This window comes from Orycteropus afer, unplaced genomic scaffold (assembly GCF_000298275.1).
Source record: "Orycteropus afer afer isolate SDZICR_OR568_19922 unplaced genomic scaffold, OryAfe1.0 scaffold00052, whole genome shotgun sequence".
Lineage (NCBI taxonomy): Eukaryota > Metazoa > Chordata > Mammalia > Tubulidentata > Orycteropodidae > Orycteropus > Orycteropus afer.
Window position 1 is genome coordinate 746,420 of NW_006921639.1, and position 19,854 is coordinate 766,273.

The following is a 19,854-nucleotide window of genomic DNA, read 5'->3' on the forward strand; positions in this document are numbered from 1 at the left end:
TATCTTCTGTGTCTGTGTTAATTGGTTTCCCTTTTCTTTGTTGAAGAGGGTCTGTGCAATCCTTCTGCCTAGTCCGCCATCTTGCCCCGCCAGTCCCACAAGAAAAATCTTACTGAAGATAATTCAAAAACAGTTGCAGCAATATATTGACAGAGACCTTCCAGAAATGGATTCAGAAGATGACGTGGAATGTGGGATATCATTACTGATGTCAGATGGATCTTGGCTCAAAGCAAAGAATACCAGAAAGATGTTTATTTATGTTTTATTGACTATGCAAAAGCATTTGATTGTGTGGATCATAACGAATTATGGGTAACATTGAGAAGAATGGGAATTCCAGAACACTTAATTGTACTAATGAGGAACCTGTACATAGATCAGGAGGCTGTCATTTGAACAGAACAAGAGGACACTGCGTGGTTTAAAATCAAGAAGGAACAAGGCCTAGTAGCATATAACAGCCACACTGCCACACTGTCCCATCCAGATACACATACCCAGCTGAGTCACCTCAGGACTCCAAGAAGATATAGGCTGTCCACTGGAACCTTTTGTTCTTATGATGATGTGAAGCTGATATTTTTGTTTTAAGGGAGAAAAAGTTATTTTACACATTTATTTAGTGAACATTTATTTTCCTCTTATACCTAGATTTACTGTGGGTGCAATTGGGTAATCCTAATAGGCTGGCCAAGAAGCCAGGGTAGAGATGGCTTCTTAGGCTTTGAATCACACTGCCTTAGACACTCCTGATATTGTTCATGGTCTTAGTAAGGTGTTAGACATGCTATGTGCTCTTCCTGAGACTGTTTTTCTGCAGGCACCAAATGGGTAGTAAGTTGAAAGTTTGCTGTGAGTCTAAGTGAAATGTTGTATCTAAATGACAAGAGTCTGTGATGATGCTTGTGCCTTCCACCACTGAGTGGACCTCCATATAGCACATCCCACATCCCAGTGTCAGTAGGGTGAACCCAGGAAAGAAAGCCACCATTTGGCTCATCCTACTGCCAGCATAGGCATAGAGCCCTGCCCATGGCAGGACCCAGAGGATGATCTCCCAGCCTGTTCTCCAATCCCAGTAATCCAGAAATGAAGATTCAGAGGAGCTCTAGGCATTTGGGGTGACCCAGAATATATTACAGAAACTTCAAATGCCAGAAAAAATGGGATGGAACTATTGCAGGAGACCAGTCATATCAAAGCTGAAAAGGGAGAAGTCTAATGGGAAAAAATTGAGGGAGGGGGAAGGGAAAATGAGGATCTAATATTGGGAAGAAAGAAATTTGGAATCTTATCAAGCTCCAATACTTTTATTTATTTGACTACTGATTTATACTATCTTGTGCTAAAAAGGCTTAAACACAGCAAACCAAACATTAAGCTTGCAGATGAATTTGAGGTACACCAGCAATCCACAGCAATGTGAAAAGAATCATTTAGTCTGTCTCATTTACAGTTCATATGAGAAGAAGGCATTGTGTGTGTGTGTGTGTGTGTAAAACTACCCTTCTCACCTTACCTGATCTGTGGACAGACTTCTGTTGATCGGAAAGGTCACATGACCAGCAGGCAGGACCTCAAGAGCAGCTGCTCACATGCATCCCAGGACCATCGAGAGCACCACTGTGAAGATGCTGAGCACACAGTGCTGGGATACTGGGCTCCACTCAGATGCACCCAGGCACTCCCTTACTGGTTCTGGGCACTCCTTCTGGTTGCTTTGCTTCTAAAGTCTGGCACTGAAGCCTTCTTCAGAGATTTCCCTGGATTCCTAGGGCCACTGTGGCTGTCCTAGCAAAGGACAGAGTGGCTCAGAGCTCACACCCTGCTCATCTGAGGGCAGCCTGAAGCCAGCAAGGCCCTAGTGTGGGAGTGTGAGCACCCAGGGTTCCCTACAGGGTCGGGATGAGACTAAGACTCTCGCCTGCTCACTCTCCTCCTGCTGCTTCCCTCTTTCTTCTCAGTCTTTCTTGGTGCACTTCCTCATCAATCCCCTGCCCATGGACCCTGTCCTTATAAACCCCACAAAAGAAGAACGTCTTGTGCATCGTCTCTCCTTGTACATCCTACTCTCAGAGAATCTTCTTAGTCTCCTCTGAGTAACAGTGAAACCACGTCCTTCTCTTGGGTCACAGCCAGTGGGACTATGTTACATCCCTGCCAGATTCTCTTTCAGAAATGCCAGTTAGCTAGCTTCAGGCACTGCATCTGTGAGGAACTATAAATAATGGCATCATGGTGGTTCAGTAGCAGAATTCCCACCTTCCATGAAGGAAAATTGGGTTTGATTCTATCTGTCAGTGGAGGCTTGTGTGTTACTATGATGATGAATAGGTTTCATCAGACCTTCCAGACTAAGACAGACTAAGAAGAAAGGCCTGGTGATCTACTTTCAAAATCAGCCAGTGAAAACCCTGAGATCCATAGGGCTGCCATGAGTTGGGAGCCAATTTGATGTCAGTCAACAACAACAACATTCTGGGGCCAGGACTGCTGATGAAGAAACAGAGCAGCCGTTGTATAAATATGCACAGGTGAAAGCAGATACAGGTGACTGTGTGGCCCTTCCTATCCTTGCAAACCTCTCAACCTGATTGCTTAGTTTAATCTTATCCTACTTGAATAAGCCCAGGTAAAGATGTCTGGCTACAAATACCATCACTGGATATCCTCTCTGAGGTTTGGGATGGGAGAGAACCTGTTGAGGCCACTTTGCTTCCCCGGGGCAGTTTCCTGCCTTAAGAGTCACTGAGGGTGAGTACTGGAGTGGTAGAATTGGTGGAGTAGGACCTTGGAAGGAGCAGCTGAGTTTTTGGAGCTTGGGGTGGGGATAAGAGAGTGTGGAGATAGCCTATGTAGACCCTAAGAGAACACTGTATCTCCCAGACCTCATCCTGAATTGATCAATATTTTGGAATGGGTAATGTTCAGTTTGTTAAGATACCACTGTACCTTTAATTTATTGGCTTTCCATAAAAGCACTTAACATACACAATCTACAATATAGAAAGTATAATTTATAAAAATATAAAATCTTGGTTATTTTTAGTATTCCAACGTATGACTGTATGTGTTATTCCGATATGCATGTTTAAACAATTCACACTTAGCCAACATGATCACCTCTGTGGGGAATGGTGTCCATTCCTTCATTTTTGTGGAAAAATAAAATATATATTAAGAAAAAGAAACCATCATCGATTATATATATATAAGCTTGTACAGCAGAGTTTGAAAGAAAATACACATTTATAATGTTATTTAGGCCCTGTTTCCAATATCAGTGTGTGGCTTGAAGTGTTTTAAACTGAATACTTACACAGAGGTTCTTTCCATGTGATGGCTGTGAGTGCCCTATGATTTGCATAGTCTTCTCCCCAGGTTAGGAGACAATGATCACAAAAAGCCAGCACAAGAACACATTCAGTTTTCAGTGGGTACAGATGGGCAAGTTTCAGGCAGGCTAATTCCTGGATTCTTTTAAGGATACCTGGAGTGACATTTAGGGGCTAAGTCACTAAAAACAAAACACCCTAAAACAATGTCCTGATGGGCAGGTCCTGGGACCCAGTGGGGCTGCCTTTATGCTCCTCCTCTTCTTCTTCTTCTTCTTTTTTTTTTCACAGCTGTACTCCTTATCCAGTCTTCACTCTGGAAAGTTCCGAGATGCTCTGCTGGTGTGGGCTGGGGTGGAGGCTTCCTTGCATGTAGAGCGATTGGTCTTACCGGCAGGCACAGGTCTCCACGGACATGTTGGGGTACACCTTCAAAACCACGTTCCGGTTCTCATCCAGAAAAAGGACTCCAAGGGAGTTCATCTTATCAGGAACACAGCAGGGCTCCGGGATACCTGGGACAATGCCCACAGCCCTGACGATACTCTGGATGGTGGCATGGTTGGAAGGGCGGACAATCTGCAAGGCAGGGAAGGAGCATGAGTACCACACCATACAACACTCACCCATTCTCCACCAACCACAGATTGTGTTACTGCTATTCCATGGCTGAGGCTATGTAAAGGGTGTCAACTAGAAGAAAAGGCAAACTCCCTGGGCTGGTACAGATTCTTCAGGGTTTAGCCACAGACTGAGTCCGCTGGGGGTTTACTGCAAGAGCACCCAGGTTCTTGCAGTGAGAGAAAGTATACCCATTGCATGGCACTAAGAAGCTCTGGTGGTTAAGTGGTTAAAGCATTTGGCTAACCAGCAGGTCAGAAGTACAAACCAACCAGCTGTTCCACAGGAGAAAATTGAGGTAGTCTGCTTCTGGTAAGATTAACAGCTTTGGAAACGTTGTGGACAGTTCTACTCTGTCCCTTAGGTTTGCTATGAGTCAGAATCAACTGGATGGCAATGCGTATGGGCATAGCACTGGCCACTTGAGGGCGCTTGTGCTTCACACATCCCCAAGCACCTAGCCCAAGAGGTGCTGTTTAGAGGACACAATGGAACTGCCTAGCCAGTCCTCTGGCAGCTTTAGCCTTCAAGGGGAACAGGCAGTGTTTCTCACATGCATGTGTGTGCCACTGGTGATGAGATGGGAAACTGACATTGCTGGGCATCTTGGACTTCAGAGTGTCACAATGTTTCACACTTTCATCTTATCACCTTGATGGAGTAAGTATCACTGTAGTTTTACTGGGGAATAAACTGAAGCTTAAAATGACTCAGCAATTTAACCTCTTATTAGGAAGTTCAGAAAGCAGGCCTGCTGTAGCCACAGCAGCTCTTTTTCCACCCCAGGTGGCCTTTCATATGCAGGAGGATCTAAGTCTCAGCAGCAAAAACAGAGAGTGCTTTTTTTGGTCAGCTTGGACAACGTGAACACAAATGAGCCAGCTACTTCAGTTCATTGCCAGCCAAACAGAGTTTTACATAGTGTAACTGATGAAAAGCCCTTTGCGTAGGGAGTAGGGAGGGGAGCAGATTGGGGAAACCCTGCCTTTGTGGGGTTCTAGCTGGATGTCCCAGAAAGCTGACAAGTAAGCACTGAACTGGAGGCTGAGAGCCTATAATGCTGTTGTCCTGCACCTGCCCCAAGCCTGTGCTCAGCCTTCCTGAAGGTGCCAGTCTCATTGTTGGGCACCTCTCTTCCCAAACGGATTACTGGACCCACCCACATCTGGGTCTGGGGTTTCCAGATGGCTGATTTATTTATGTTAAGATTGGATTTATGCACTGACTTCCTTTCTTGGAGAGGAAGTCATGACCTGGAACTTGGAGGAGTAACTGAGCAGCGGGAAAGTGTGTGCTCTCTGGTGCGGGTGACATCAGCTGGCAGGGGGCACACTACAGTGCAGGCCATGGGGGGCAGGAGAGGTGGAGGTAAACAGTGCCCAAGCCCAGCCTGGAGGGTAGGAAAGTATTTGAAAACCAGGGCAAGTGTAGATGAGTCAAGAAACCCAGTGTTGTGTTGTGTAGACCTGCTGTGTACAGTGAGAACCATTGGTTCCAAGAGTCCCTCTCCTGGGTTTGAGGGAAGAGGGCACTTACTCTGGGGGAAAAGGAATTCTGAACCCAGAGACATGCTTGTCACAGATTCCAACAGCCTGGTGCCCAGACCAGGAGCAGAAACAAGAGCCTTGGCAAGGTGAAGGACTGTAGGGGCATGCCCTATCTACAGGGGTAGCATCTATTCAACCTTGATAGATTGTCACTAGGTGGGGCCACATATCTATGGAGAAGGATTCTCCTGCTTTGCAAAAGAAGAAATGTTCTGATTTAAAAAGTCAAATTCAATGAAGTCAACATTTTTAAGAGCACTTTGTGGGCCACACCAATCCATCTGCGACCTTTACCTACCCAACAGGCTGTTGCCTTGGACCTCTGTCTATCTGCCTACTGCCTGGAATAAATAAATGGGAGGTATCATCCTAGAGTCTCTGAGTAGTACAAATGGTTAACATGCTTGGCTGCTAATCAAAAGATTGAAGGTTCAAGTTTGTCCAGAGGCACTTCTGAAGAAAGGCCTGATGATGTACTTCCAAAAAATCAGCCAGTGAAACCCCTATGGAATGCAGTTCTACTCTGAATACATGGAGTGTCTACGAGTCTGAGGCAACTCCATGGAAACTGACACTGCTTTTTTTTTAATCCCTATTTTAGAGAGACACGTACAGGCTCACAGAGGCAGTTACAACTGGACAACGCACAACAAAATTACCTTAAGAACACAGCAATGCTCCTCATGTACACCTACCTTGGGCATGGGGAACTCACAAGCTCCTGCACAGTAATAGGCATCAAAGGATTTGGGTGAGATGATCCATTCATTCCACCCAATGTCTGCAAAGTCCACCTTCAGATACCTCCGTGAGCAGATTCTTGGCTCGTTCCACTGTTTCCTCCGTGCTTTCTGCATGGTTTTCTCATCAAAGTTTAGCACCTGTGAGGAGGCCATAAACAGGTCTTGACCCTTCTTCCTGCGGTCCTTGCGTGCTGGCCGGGGCTTCAGTGCCCGGAAGGGGCTAGGCCATAGCTCATGCTTGTGGTAGTGCTGGGCACCGTGGGTGGGTGCTGGCCGCTCATCCAGCCCTGGCAACTCGTTGTCCTGGAGGGGGCCACTGACCTGGACAGCCCGCCGCACTCGGGGGTCTGTGGAGCTGTTGGGGGCTGCACGGGGTTCAGGGTCACCAGCTGGGAAGGGGTCATACCGCTGCAGTGTCACTGCCACACTGTTGGGCTCCGAGATGGCCAGGTCATTGGCATAGATGAGGATGTAGGGTGTGTGTGGGCTGGATCTGAGCACCCCTGGCTCCTTCTCCCCAGCATCTAGCTGGGCTGAAAGGAGCAGCTCGCCATCCCGGCGGGCTGCCTTAACAATGGGGGAGATGTCCTTGGCCTGCCACAGGCTTCGTGGTGGGGGATCCAGGGCCATGGCGCCCCGGAGTAGGCCCTGGGTGGCTGTGTTCTGTGAGAGGCTATGGAAGAGCATGTGTTGGTGGGCAGGTGGGCCTGGAGGCAGCAGGCGGCAGGACGTATTCTTTAACCTCTTGCACAGCACCTCTCGTGCCCAGGACCACTGTGGCTTGGAGTAGAAGTGAAAGGTTGCCGTAAGGATCATTTCTGAATCCTGCATGGAGCTCAAGTTGAAGAAATACAAGGCTTTCTGGTCAACCACTTCTGAAAGGAAAGGACAGACAACACATGTGTTAGGTTTTCTCCTGGATGGGCCTTGGTGTTCAGGGGTCTTTTGTTCAGAGGCTAGGGTAGGGGAGGAACTCCTACTTACAGAGCACCCACCTTACTATGTACAATCCTTACAACAAACTGATGAGGGTGCCACTTGTTATCCTCAATGAACAGATAAATTGAGGTCAGAGAGGTTTGTGGATTGTCATATAAACTATAACAAAAATATGGTAGCAGATAGGGTTTGTGCTCAGATCTGCTGGGCTCTGAAGCCAGTTCATCCATTGCTTCTCAATGAACAAACATCCCAGTGGCAGAAAACACTGACTGCTTCATTGATAAGGTGGAATTGGATATTCAAGATGTTTTCATTGGGTCAAAGCCCGTTTATGAGCCAGACTTTCTTGCATTTGCACAGCTCTGTATTTTATGAACAGATTTGGTTTCTCCTCAGAAGCAAGAATGGCCAGATTTTGCCTCATGTACTTTGGTCATGTTTCCAGAAGGGTCCAGTCCCTGGAGAAAGATATCGTGCTTGGTTAAGTACAGTCAGTGAAAACGGGGAAGGCCCACAATAAGATGGATTGACACAGTGGCTGTAGTGATGGACTCAAACATTACAAATATCGTAAGGATGGTGCAGGACCAGGCAGCATTTCGTTTTGTTGTACATAAGGTCACTGTGAATCACAGCTGACTCCATCACACCTAATGACAACATATTTTACTATATTATATACTGTTGTTGTTATTGTTATGTGCCGTTGAGTCGGACCTGACTTATAGCAACCCCTCCTAATACATATATTTCTATATGTAAATTAAATGCAATTGTTTTTCCCTCATATTTTCATTGCACTTTGAGTACCCTCCAAGGGTACACAGAGTTAAGAGAGCAGCTATTTGGGCATTTGAAGTTTGTTCTGCCTGAGGATTGTTAAGATTATTTTATGAAGAGAGAGGAATGTCAGGGTTGCTCAAGGTCACTCAGTAAATCCCAGAATACTCTCCTAGTGTCCTCAACCATGATAAGCAACAGGGTCTTCAATCTTCTCATCTGGAGCTTGAGAATGGTCCCATCTCTGCTTCCCTGGGTTTCTGACCACCCCTTCTTTCTTACCTGATTCTAGTAGGTATACCCCAAGGTCCCAGGGAAGAACATCCTGTTTGAAGTCCCAGGAAACTAACCAGAACCTTGCAAGTGTGGAAGCTCTGGAATGTCTAAGTCCTGTCTAAGGTGAAGACAGGAGGTAGGGGGCTTTCTTGGTGCCTCCCATATGAGGCTGTGGAAAATGAGCAGGAGACCAAGAGCACCTGTCACAGGCTTTCTCCTGTCTGCTGGGTAATGCTGGAAGAGGTATAGAGTTCCCAACCAAGCTCAGGCGGGTGTATGTGTGGGTTCACTGAGGGCCATGCATCAGTGCCATGGCCTCTCAAACACCTTCACCTACAGCATCAGCTGGCATGCTCTTCCTTCCCTCCCTGCCAGTCTCCCTTCCTTTCTTTTAAGCAATATAGACAGCTTAAGGTTGTTTCTATTGGAAAAGATGTATAATACAGTTGGGAATTCCATGTGCTCTTAAGGGACTAAGCAAAAGAGAAAGGAAAGATGGAAGAGAAAAATACATCTATAGAGCGCCTGCTAAATGCCCGTCCATGCTTAGCAGACACTCTAAAGACGTGACCTTATTTACTACTCACATAACTTCCAAGAGGGCCCTTGATGGGCTCCACACATAAGAACCAGGCACATCCTGATGCACATTTAAAGGTGGGTCTCCCATCACTATGGCCTTGGCTGTCATGGTCTCTAGTCCAGCATTTCTTAAACCTCACCAGGTCACTAGTTAACAAGATAGTCTCCCAAGCCTCTTCCTCCCCCTGAAGATGCTGTTTCAGAGCATCTGGTTATTTTAACCAGTACCTCAAGGGATTCTATGGTATAGTGGGTAAGGTATTTGACTGCTAACCAGAAAGTCAGAAGTTCAGACTTTTCAGCTGCTCCATGGAGGGATTGCTGTTGTTGTTATGTGCCATCAAGTGAGACCCGACTCATAGCGACCCCTCCTTGGGTTGCCGAGGCTGTATCACTACGGAGGTAGATTGATTGCCCAACCTTCCTTCCAAGGAGTGGTTGATGGGTTTGAACTGCCAGCCTTCTGGTTAGCAGTCAAGTGCCTTAGGCACTATGCTACTAGAGGCAATTTACTTCCATAAAGATTTACAGCTTTGGAACCCAATGGGGGTCACTAAGAGTTGGAATTGACTCAGTGGCAGTGGATTTGGTTTTTGGTTGGGGGAGTCTAACACTCCAGAAGGTGTGGGAGCACAGGCAGCTGATAGTGCACTCAAGTGGCTGTGCGTTTGCAGCATCTGGGTTTGGCCTGTGGGTGCAGTGAATGTTCACCAACAAAGAAGCACCCACTCCCCAGGCTAGATAATGCCCTCGGGATTGGGGTCCCAGGCCTCAGTGAAACTCTGTCCCTCACTTTCTTCACCTGCCTTACAGGGAAAATAGAACCTCTATATCTCTATCCAGAAGGCTGGCGGTTCAAACCCACCAGCCACTCCTCGGAAGGAAGGTTGGGCAATATTACTTCCGTAGTGATACTGCCTCAGAAACCCAAGGAGGGGTCGCTATGAGTCGGGGGCGACTTGATGGCAAATAACAACAACAACAACAACATATCTCTATCGCACTTGACTCTTTTGACGATTAAATAAATAATGTATATAATATGCCAGGCACAAAGGAGGTGTTCCAAAATCTGGCTCCCTGTCACTTTCATCTAAAGGACTGGGGCTGGCGGAGCAAGCTCCTCCTGTACTAACCAGGTACCTTTTCTACCCCCAAATCCAAACATTTGAGCTGGGACCCAGCTGGCATGACAGATGTGTGTTCTTCTGTACATTTTAAGTCTTAACTCAGAAACTGTTCTGCTAACAGAGTCCTTGCTAGATAACATGTAAGATGCTCTAGGACTGATCTTTCCAATCTTTCCAAAGAGCCAGCCCAGAACAGCAAGAAGCAAATAGCAACTCTGGCCTGGACTTCCTACAGCCCTAGGAGGCGAAGGAGAAAGCAGAGTACTGGGGGGATGGGATGGGGTCCCTCAGAACGGCACTCCAGTCTCCTTTCCAGTGAGGGGGCAAAGAACAAGAGGGGATAGAAAGGACAACTGTGACCGAGATGTCAATGACAATAACTTTGACCCAAGGTGGTGTGGCCTGAGGAAAGGGAGGTAGTCCCACCTATGGGGGTAGAGAGCTGCACTGAAGACAAATGGGTATGCAGAGGAGGCGTGTTTGGGGGAGGGTTGCCTGGGCTCTTTCCCCTGCGATGACTTCTGCACAGGTGTTGTAGGAAGGTTGAAAATGCTGCCCTGCCCTTAGGACAAGGACCACAGAGCACACTCAGAAATTTGGAGTTGGGAGGAGCCTTAGTGGCCTTGCAACCCCATCTTCCTTTCAAGGCAGGGGTCCTACCTCTGTTTTAGCATGGACATCTCTGGCTGCAGGACACTCACCCCTCTCCTGGCAGCCTGTTCTAGGAAGATCCTCCTTGCTAGGAACTGCTGAGGTGGGGATGGTTCACCTCCATCCCCAGCCTGTGAATGGCTACAGCTATGAGTTGGCCCATGCTCTCTGGGTTGTTCTTGCCTGTATGCCATCCAGGGTCTCCAAGTTGTGGCAAAGAGGACTGGCACTGAGAGAAGTCCCATTTTAGTGATACCAGGCCACAAAGAGAGGCTGCCACAAAAGCCTCCACTGCCTATGCAGTGTGCTGGTGCCTGTGGCTCCTTGTCAGGGAGAAAGATCCTTCCTTCCCCACTTCTCTTCTTCTCTCTCTTTCCTCTCTTACCCTCCTTCTTTTTTCTACCTTCCCTTCCTCCTTCCTTCTCTCTTTCTCTGTCTCCTCCTTCCCTTTTTTCCTTCCCTCCCCTCACTCTCTCTTCCTTTTCCCCTCATCTTCTCTCTCCCTCCTTCCTTCCTTCCTCCTCCATTCCCTTCCTTCTTCCTCCCTCCCCTCATTTTCTTATTCCTTCCTTCCTTCTCCCTGCTTTTCTCTCTCCCTCCTTCCATCTCCCTGCTCTCTTTTCCCTTTTCCTTCCTCTCGCCAATAAACATTAGTGCACTCCTATTCTGTGCTCAGTACTAGGCCAGAGGTGCCCAAGTGTCAGCCTAGTGGGTAGACAGACAGGTAATCCCAAAGATGCCCACCTATAGCTTTACAATACACAGTCCACACTGGCCTGGGGTGCTGGAGCATCTATCAAAGGTTACCTAACTTCAAGACTTCTAATGGTTCTCCACTGCTCCAAAATACAATTCTCCAAGCCCCTACTTGATCTAGCCTGCCTCCTTCTCCAGCATCACCAACCCCTACACACACACACATCACACTGGCCTTCTTGTTCTTCTAACACTTGGCTTCTGTCTCAGATCTTTGATGTAGCTGTTCTGCATGCACTGTACTCCTCTTGGTATCATTGCTCCTCCTGCAGGATGCTGCTCACATGGCATCCCCAACAAAGGGAAGGGCAGCCTCAGCTCTGGGGAGCTAGAAGAGTAACCCTATTACCCCATCTCTGCAGCCTCATTTATCTTCATAGCTTTTCCCAACATCTAGGTATTTTGATTATTGTCTTTTGTCTAGAACATACATTTCAAAAGGGCAGGGGTTCTGCTAGGTTTGTTCACTTCTTCACCCTTAGATGCTAGCAGTGACTGACAATTTGTACTCATAAATAATTATTAAGTGACTGAATTCTTGGAATAAGCCTTGCCTAAGCAGCTCCTACATTGATGGAACAGGGAAAGAATGGGGTCACTGCTAGGTCTACCCATTTCAGTTAACAGGGGGGTTTAGTAACCCTGGGCTTCAGTAACCACTTCTTTAAAGAGAGACAGAAAGCCTCATTCTTTGGAAAAATGCAGCTGATGATGCAAACCCAACTGGAGATAATGGGCAGCAGTATCTTTGGCCAGTTCCATCATCTTTAGCTTATTTTCTTCTCTTTACAATAGAAATAACATTGTCTAACAGTTACAGAAGCTCAACCTATATGCAGGGCCCTGTATTGGGTATTCTGAACATTTGTTCCTCATTACTAAAATGAGGGGAGCATGAATGGATCATTCACTTGACAGGCAAAGAGACAAAGGTTCAGAGAGGGTACATAATTCTCTCTAGGTCACACAGCTAGTAAGGGCAGAGGCAGGATGTGAATCAAGGTCTATATGACTTCACACTGTGTGCTCTGTGTGCAATTGGGATCTGCTCCCAGCCAATATAGAAAGATCAGTGGTGCAAACAGTTAACACACTCAGCTGCTAAACTACAGACTAGAGGTTCAAGTTTACCCAGAGGTACCTCTGAAGAAAGGCCTCGTGATCTATTTCCATAAAATAAGCCATTGAAACCCCCATGGAACACAGTTCTACTCTGATACAATGGGGTTACCATGAGTCTGAGTTGACTCTATGGCAACTGATTTGATTTGGCTCTGTGAACTGCAACATGTTTTGCAAACATAAGATAGCACTTAAATTGTTTAAGTCTTGCCTCTCCAAGAAGGAAAGGACTGATCTCTCTATGGATCTTTGAAAATCTTAAGACCCTGACCAGATGCACTTTGTAGTGAACTTACTTTTCCTTCTTGAGGGCAGTGGGGATAGGCCTAGAGGGGAGGGCATGGGGAATGGGTCTCTTAGCCCAAAGGTCCCTCCTGGCTCTCTGCTGGCCAGCTCTTAGACCAAGAGCACTCAGAGTATTCTGCCCCATACAAACAGAACCCAAGCCACTTGGAGAGGTGCCCCTACATGTCTCCCTCTTGAAACAGTTGTCAGTACCTGCTACAGGAAACCAGAGTGGGAGAGCACTGGACCAAAAATGAAGCATTAAATTACCAACAAAAGGCTGGAGGAAGGAGGCAGTGGGCATGGCAGTGGTTGCTGAACAGGACAGAAGGGAACTAATATGAGTCCAGGGGACTGGTACACCATGAGATTCTCAGCCTACATGACTATGAGACCAGAACTAGATGGTGCCCAGTTACCACTGTCAACCACTAGGAGAGGGATCTGTGTAGGAGATCCTGGATAGAGTGTAGAGTGAGAGAATAATGTGGAGCAAAACTCAAAATCATAAAAAAAAAAAAAAAAAGGGACCAGGTTTGCTGGTCTGATAGAGCTTGGTTGAACCCCTGAGACTATGGCCCCTCGCTGCCCTTCAGGTCTGGAATTGAACCCACTGCTGTGGCCTCCAGCCAAACAAAAGACAGACATTAAGTAGATACACTCCTTGGAGAGATCAATCATGGGAAAACAGAAGGACAATGTATGCACAGGAAGACAGCTCAGGGGGCAGGACTGCAAGGGAGGGAAGGACACAGGGAAGAGGTAACTATGGGGAGGAAGTGGAAAGAGAGCTGTTACAGTGTGGGAAATTGCAGTCAGTGTCATGAGACAACCTGTGTATGAATTGCTTTATGGAAATGAATTTGCTTTGTAAACTTTCATCCAAATCACAGTTAAAAAACAAAAAAGAAGAAGAAGGGAAGTAATATGTATTGATTGTCTATTTCCACACAGTTTCCAGAGTCAGCCTGCCTGGTTTAAATCCCAATGGCATCACTGGCTGGCTATAGGGTTTAGGCAAGTCATAGAATCTCTCTGTGTCTCACTTTCCTCTCTGTAAACCGGGCAGGATATGTGTATGTATCTGCTGAAGCAGTTGTGAGGATCAAGTGAGGTTGCCTGTAAGTTTATGGCAGAGCTGGTACCCAACCTGTGCTCAGTGCAAACTGGCCACATGGCCTCATGGTGGCTACACTCTGGGTACCACATACTCACTCCCTGTCCTTGTTCTGGCTGCTGGAGGCATCACCACCATCCAATCGCATTAGCAGGAACCTGAAAATGCTCATGGGCCCTTCCTCTCTTGCATCTAATCACTCTCCAACTCCTGCTGGTTTGCATCCCACATCCCCACAACCATCCTGAATTCTGCATCCTTCCACCCTGCCTCACTCAGACATCAACTGGCTTCAACTGTAATAGTATCCTTGGATCTTCTCATCTCCTGGACTCACTCATGCTTCAAAGAGAAATCATCTATCAGAGATGAAGGCTTAATAGCTTGACAATCTGAAGAACCTCTGCAAATCAATTAGAAAAAGCAAGGAAACCCAATATGAGGAAGCAACTTCCACAGAGAATATGCAAATAACCAAGAGGCATGAAAAATAGTTCAGGATGACCCTGAACTATTTAATGGAAAACTATTTAATGGAAAAAATGTGATTTTGAAAAAGGAGTAAGTTTTACCTGCATGTTGAAAATATTAAGGTAAAAATAATGGAGATCTATGTATCTATCTACCCATCCATCAAAGGATTCCACCTAAATATTAACATTAACTGTGGCTCTGGTTAGGTGTCTCTCACTCAGTGGTGTAAACAGTTGATATGGTCAGCTGCTAATCAACAGGCTAGAGGTTCTAGTTCATTCAGAGGTGCCTCTGAAGAAAGGTCTAGCTATCTACTTCTAAAAAATAAGCCATTGAAAATCCTATGGTGCCCAGGCTACTCTGACACACATAGAGTCACTTATAGTCAAAATTGACTCAATGGCAACTGGTCTGCGTATGTTATTAGGAGTGACTTATTTTCTTTACTGTGATTTCCAGACTTTCCACAATATACATTTCTTTTATAAACATGTTTTCTCTTTCTGTCTCTTGGATGCACGTTCACTAGTCCAAAAGCCTGAAACTCAAGGCTCTTTATCATTTGGCCACCATCTATTTGTCCAACTTCATCTCCTGCCCCCTCGCCTCACATCAGTTCCTCATTAAAACCAAACTCAGTGGTTCCAGCATACAGTGGATGGCTTCACTCCACACCTGGCTAACCTCTACTTGACCTTCAAAGTCTGTCTTGGGACTCCGTTCCTCTGAAGGTTGTACTGCGCCGCCCCCCCCCCCAACTCTTGGCTGGGCCTGCTCCTCTAGGCTCCACAGAATCTATCCCCACATCCCATTTCCGATTCACTGCACCACCTGTCCCACAGGCCCATATCCTTCTGTTTACTTCTGTCTTCCCTGTCAGTTCTTGGACTCCTCTGGGGCTCTGCCAATATTCCATTCATCTTTATAGCCTCTGAGCTTACAGTGCCTGCTACCTAACTACATGCTTAGTAATACTTGGGGAACTGAAGTGAGCTTCACTTTTGGCATTTGGACAGATGGGGGTGTACTTTTACTCTTATTTTAGAGATGAAGAAATCAAAGCTCAGAGAGATTAGGTACTTGCCCAGTATCACAGGGGTAAGTGGCAATGCTTAGAGTTAAACACAAGTCATTCAGGAAGCAGGATAAAGTCTAACCTTAACCTCTAGGATCAGGCTTCAAGGCATACTCCACTGATGCCGATTTAATAGGGAACACTGAGTACTTCATGGAGCACTGGGAGAGAGGGATGAGATGGGTAGCTAATTTAATAATGATAATAATAATAATAATAATAAATAAACCAGTGGCTGTCAAGTGGACTCTGACTCATGGCGATCCTATGTGTGTCAGAGCAGAACTCTGCTACCTAGGATTTTCAATGGCTGATTTTTCAGATCACCAGACCTTTCTTCTGAGGTTCCTCTGAATGGACTCAAACTTCCAACCTTTTGGTTAACAGCCAAGCAAGCTACTGTTTGCACCACCCAAGGACTCCAGTGGAATAATAGCAATAGATGAGAAACCATCAACACTTACATGTGCCAGGCATGTTTTAAGCACATGACTATCTCAACTCTATGGTAGGGTGTATCATTAGTCACGTTTTATATGGAAAAAGACTGACTCATGGACAAGTTTAATCCCTTGCCTAGATCATACAGAAAGCAGCTGAATAATGATTTGGACTCAGCTGGCCCACTTTCACAGCCAATACTCTGAAGCTGAGCTCTGCTGCCTGGGGCATGCAACGAACACAAGCTGTCACACCGAGGGCTGCAGGGCCTGATTCACTTGTTCAGGGAGAGATGCCACCCTGCTGAGGAGCTTTACTACTTAACTACTAGTTTTACTACTCACTTGATTGTCACAACCACTCCAGCAGATACATACACATATCCTACCTGGTTTACAGAGGAGGAAAGTGAGGCACGGAGAGACTCAATGACTTGCCTAAACCCTATAGCTTGTCAGTGGTACAATCGGGATTTAAACTAGGCAGGCTGACTCTGGAAACTGTGTGAACACATTCCAGGACGGGCTGGAACCTCCCACAATTAGAGCCTCATCCATAAGATAAGGGATCCCTGCCTAGATGTGTGCCTCCTCCCCGCTGGGACACTGGATCATGGAGTGGGCACAGCTGGAAACTGGTAAGGGTTAGGTATAAACCAGCTCAAATGAATCAAGGGGAGGAGGAGAAACAATCCAGTCTGGGCCCCCACTCTATGCTAAACACAAAGGTCACCTTACCCCACTTAATCCTCACGGCTGCACTGCACAGACAGGACATTGGAACTCAGAGAGGCACAATGACTTGTGTCACACACACAGCCAGCAGGTGCATAAGCTGGGATTCATACTCATATCTGCCTAATGGTTTCAAAGAAGTGTGCTTGATGTGTCAGACAGTTCCAGACTCTACCATGGTTATCTTGATCTCTCAGAATCATGTGTTCTTCATCCTTCACTCAGGTCTTGGGCTTATTTCTGCTGGAGGACAAAGGCAGGGGAAATAGCATTGGCTTGACAGACGGGAGATGCCAGACACTGTCACTGTGAACAGCAGCCCCATCCGAGGCCTCAGTTTCCTTACCTGTAAAATGAGAGTGCTGGATTTGTTGTACTGTCGCCAGATCTTGGGGGCTGAGGTGGATGGGTGGAGATTACTATTTTGTGCTTCACTGTTATTTCTACTACTCTATTTTTGTGAAAATGGAAGCACAGACCTGTGCACCTCCATACCAAGGGCTGCAAAAGGCGATTGATTGGTTCAGTGGTGCATGCTCAACCCCGGTTGAAGCAGTGAACTGTCTGGCCTTGCTTTTCTCAATTCCAAGGCTTCCAGGAAGGACTGAGTTAATGAACATTACTTCTGAAGCAAGGTCATGTTTAAACCCACACAAACACAAAGTTCTTAGCATAATGCTTTGTGATCGGAGGAGTATGCTGTGCACTGAGACCTAATCTGGCCAGTGGTGTCAGGGGCTTACATATTTAATCTTTTCTGCAGCTCCACAGGGAGGTACTGCTATATCCTGTCCATTTCATAGACAGGGACACTGATGTCCATAGAGCTTTAGCAGTTGACCCAAAGCTCATGACTGATGATTCTGAAATGGTTTCCTTAAATGCTAATGCTGCAGAGTCCTGCATAAAAGGTACCAGGAAGGATAAAAGATCTGGTTGGCCTGGAGCTCATGGAACACTGGCTAGTGGAAAATGGTGGGATGGAGGCTTTCTGTGGCAGGTGCTTCCCAGTTTAGTTTTCCAAGGCCAAGCTTTCCACACCTGGCCTCAAGTTGTATAGCCAGTGAGCAGCAGGTGACAAATGCGACTCAAGAGGTCTTATTCCATCTCTGGGCTTATTCTTCTCCACCTAGGAGAGAACCCCGAAGGCTGGGTATCCTTTTCCTGGTGAATGGCCTACTTCCCCTCAAGGGCTGCAGGTAATCCCCATCCACATTTTTAAGAAAGGCATTCTGCAGTCACGAGTAGTCACCATGACAACAGGGTTTTCTCACCACTCCTGTGGTTGTGCAGAGCCTGTGAGTGCAGCCCAGTCTCAGGCACAAGATTGCTGAGGCTGATCTCAGAAAGTGTTCTTGGAACCTGGCAGTGAGGCCCCAGGGCCTCTGGGCAAGGCCTCTATGCAGGTAATAGAAAGTGTGGGAAGGGGTATGGATCTGTCAGAGTTAGGACAGGAGAGAAACAGGATGCCTCCACTGCTCAGAGCTTCTGGACTCTTCCTCCAAACCCTGAGGTCTGAAAACCTCATGCTGGTGGCAATGGACATCATCTAGTCCCTTCAGCAGGCATCCCAAGCATTTCTTGATTCACTTTGATTTTTCCATCAAAACTGCCAACTGCTCCCAGGCTAGAAGTTCACACCTCCACCTGGGCCTATGGTAGGCACTTCTCTTGGGGTTGCCATTTACCCACCTGATGTGCCCTTCTTACCCTCAATAGCCTACACAACAGACCCATATGATGTGGAAGATTCCCTGTCTCCCAAGGAGCACTTCCTGGCCCCCAGCCTGGTGCCATCTCCATTGTGGGATTAAAGACTAGTGTCTTAATGGTCTGTGTGAAGTGAAGTGCAGTCCTCAGAAGCTTAGGGGCACTCCAGGAACAGGAACTCTGCCACCTTGGTGCTCCCTCTGGAGGTTTGCAGCTCGGTGAAAAGTGAGTGAAAGAATGAATAAAGACGTCAAAGAATAGAGGGACAAGAGAAAGTGGGTGTGTGTTTAGGGGTATGGCTCTGTGAGGAAGGGGGAGAATGAGGGGGGAGGCTCTAGATCAGCCTCTACTTACCCAGCCGAGCCCGGAAGCTGCGGACCGTGTTGCCCCCTCCGGGCCGGGCTCCCCGCCGGCTGTACTTCTCATAGAGCCTGAACATGTGGACAGCGACCATGTCCTGGGCGCCAGGGCCCAGCGCGGCTGCTGCGTCCCCCAAGGGCTGCTGGGGGTCCTTGTCCCCTTCCAGGCCCTTGGCTGCCACCAGCGGCGCGGGCCGGATGGGGCCTGTGTGGCTGCCGCCTGCGTCCCGGAGCAGCAGCAGCAGCGACAGTGGCAGCAGCAGAAGCAGTTGGGGCCCCAGGCCCGAGCTTGTCCAAGCGGGGCCACTGGCCATGGCGAGGTGGGGGCAGCGAAGGGCCAGAGCGGCGGAGTAGAAGGGACAGCGCCGGCGCCCCGGAGGTTACGGTCCCAGCCCGGGGCTGGAAGGCGCGCAGGGCACCCGTGGGGCACCCGCGCGGACAGAGTGAGGTGCGCCAGCCAGGCGTATGGTCAGTCCACGCCACGCGAGCCGTCGCCAGTAGTCACCGCTGTCCCGAGCCTGACAGAGCCGAGCTGAACCCCAGCAGGCGCGTTGCTTCTGTGGACCCGCGCAGTGAAACTTTGCAGCCCACTACGCGCCGGGCTTCGGGAGGCGGGACGGGGCGGGGCGGCCAGCAGCGCCTTCAGGGTGGGGGTAATCAGACTGCACGCCCTAGACCCCTTGGGGCTGCCGCCGACAGACTGTCCCTGGACTGGCTGAGATGTGCGTGAGGCAGTGAGTGGCGGCGTGCGCGCGCCGGGGTGTGCGCCCGCGAATGTGGCGGCGTGGGCGAGCGCGCTCCCCAATCCCCTGCGGAGAGCCGGAGACCGAGGTACAAGGCTAGGCTCCGTGTGTCCAGCCGTGTGTGTGGAGCCCCAGTTGGCTGGGCGCCCCTTGGAGGTGGGCCTGCCTGCGTGGTTACCATTGCAATCGGATGCGATGGTTGTGTAGTTGCAAGAAGACTGCTCCCCCGTAGGGAGTCCAGAGGATATGGGTGTGCCCCCAGTTACTCCAGAGCCAGTGTGTGTCCAAAATGCAAGTGTGCCCCTATCTGGACAGGCTCTGAAAAGAAAAGCTGTCACCCCAGAGCTCAGCCGACACAAGGCAACTGGAACGTGATCCTGATTAAATTTCAAAATTAATTAATTAACGACCCTTTATATGGCAGCAAT

At 47.9% G+C, this 19,854-nt stretch overlaps 1 protein-coding gene across 1 annotated transcript; it reads right to left on the bottom strand.

The window, feature by feature from the left end:
• Nucleotides 1–3,725: 3,725 nt before the first annotated feature.
• GDF10 (growth differentiation factor 10) lies at nucleotides 3,726–18,997 on the bottom strand. The gene is made up of 3 exons (XM_007938600.1): nucleotides 18,679–18,997; nucleotides 6,202–7,124; nucleotides 3,726–3,917 (listed from the first exon to the last, which is right to left on the bottom strand). The coding sequence occupies exons 1-3, from the start codon at nucleotides 18,995–18,997 to the stop codon at nucleotides 3,726–3,728; spliced, it is 1,434 nt and encodes a 477-aa protein (XP_007936791.1).
• Nucleotides 18,998–19,854: the final 857 nt, after the last annotated feature.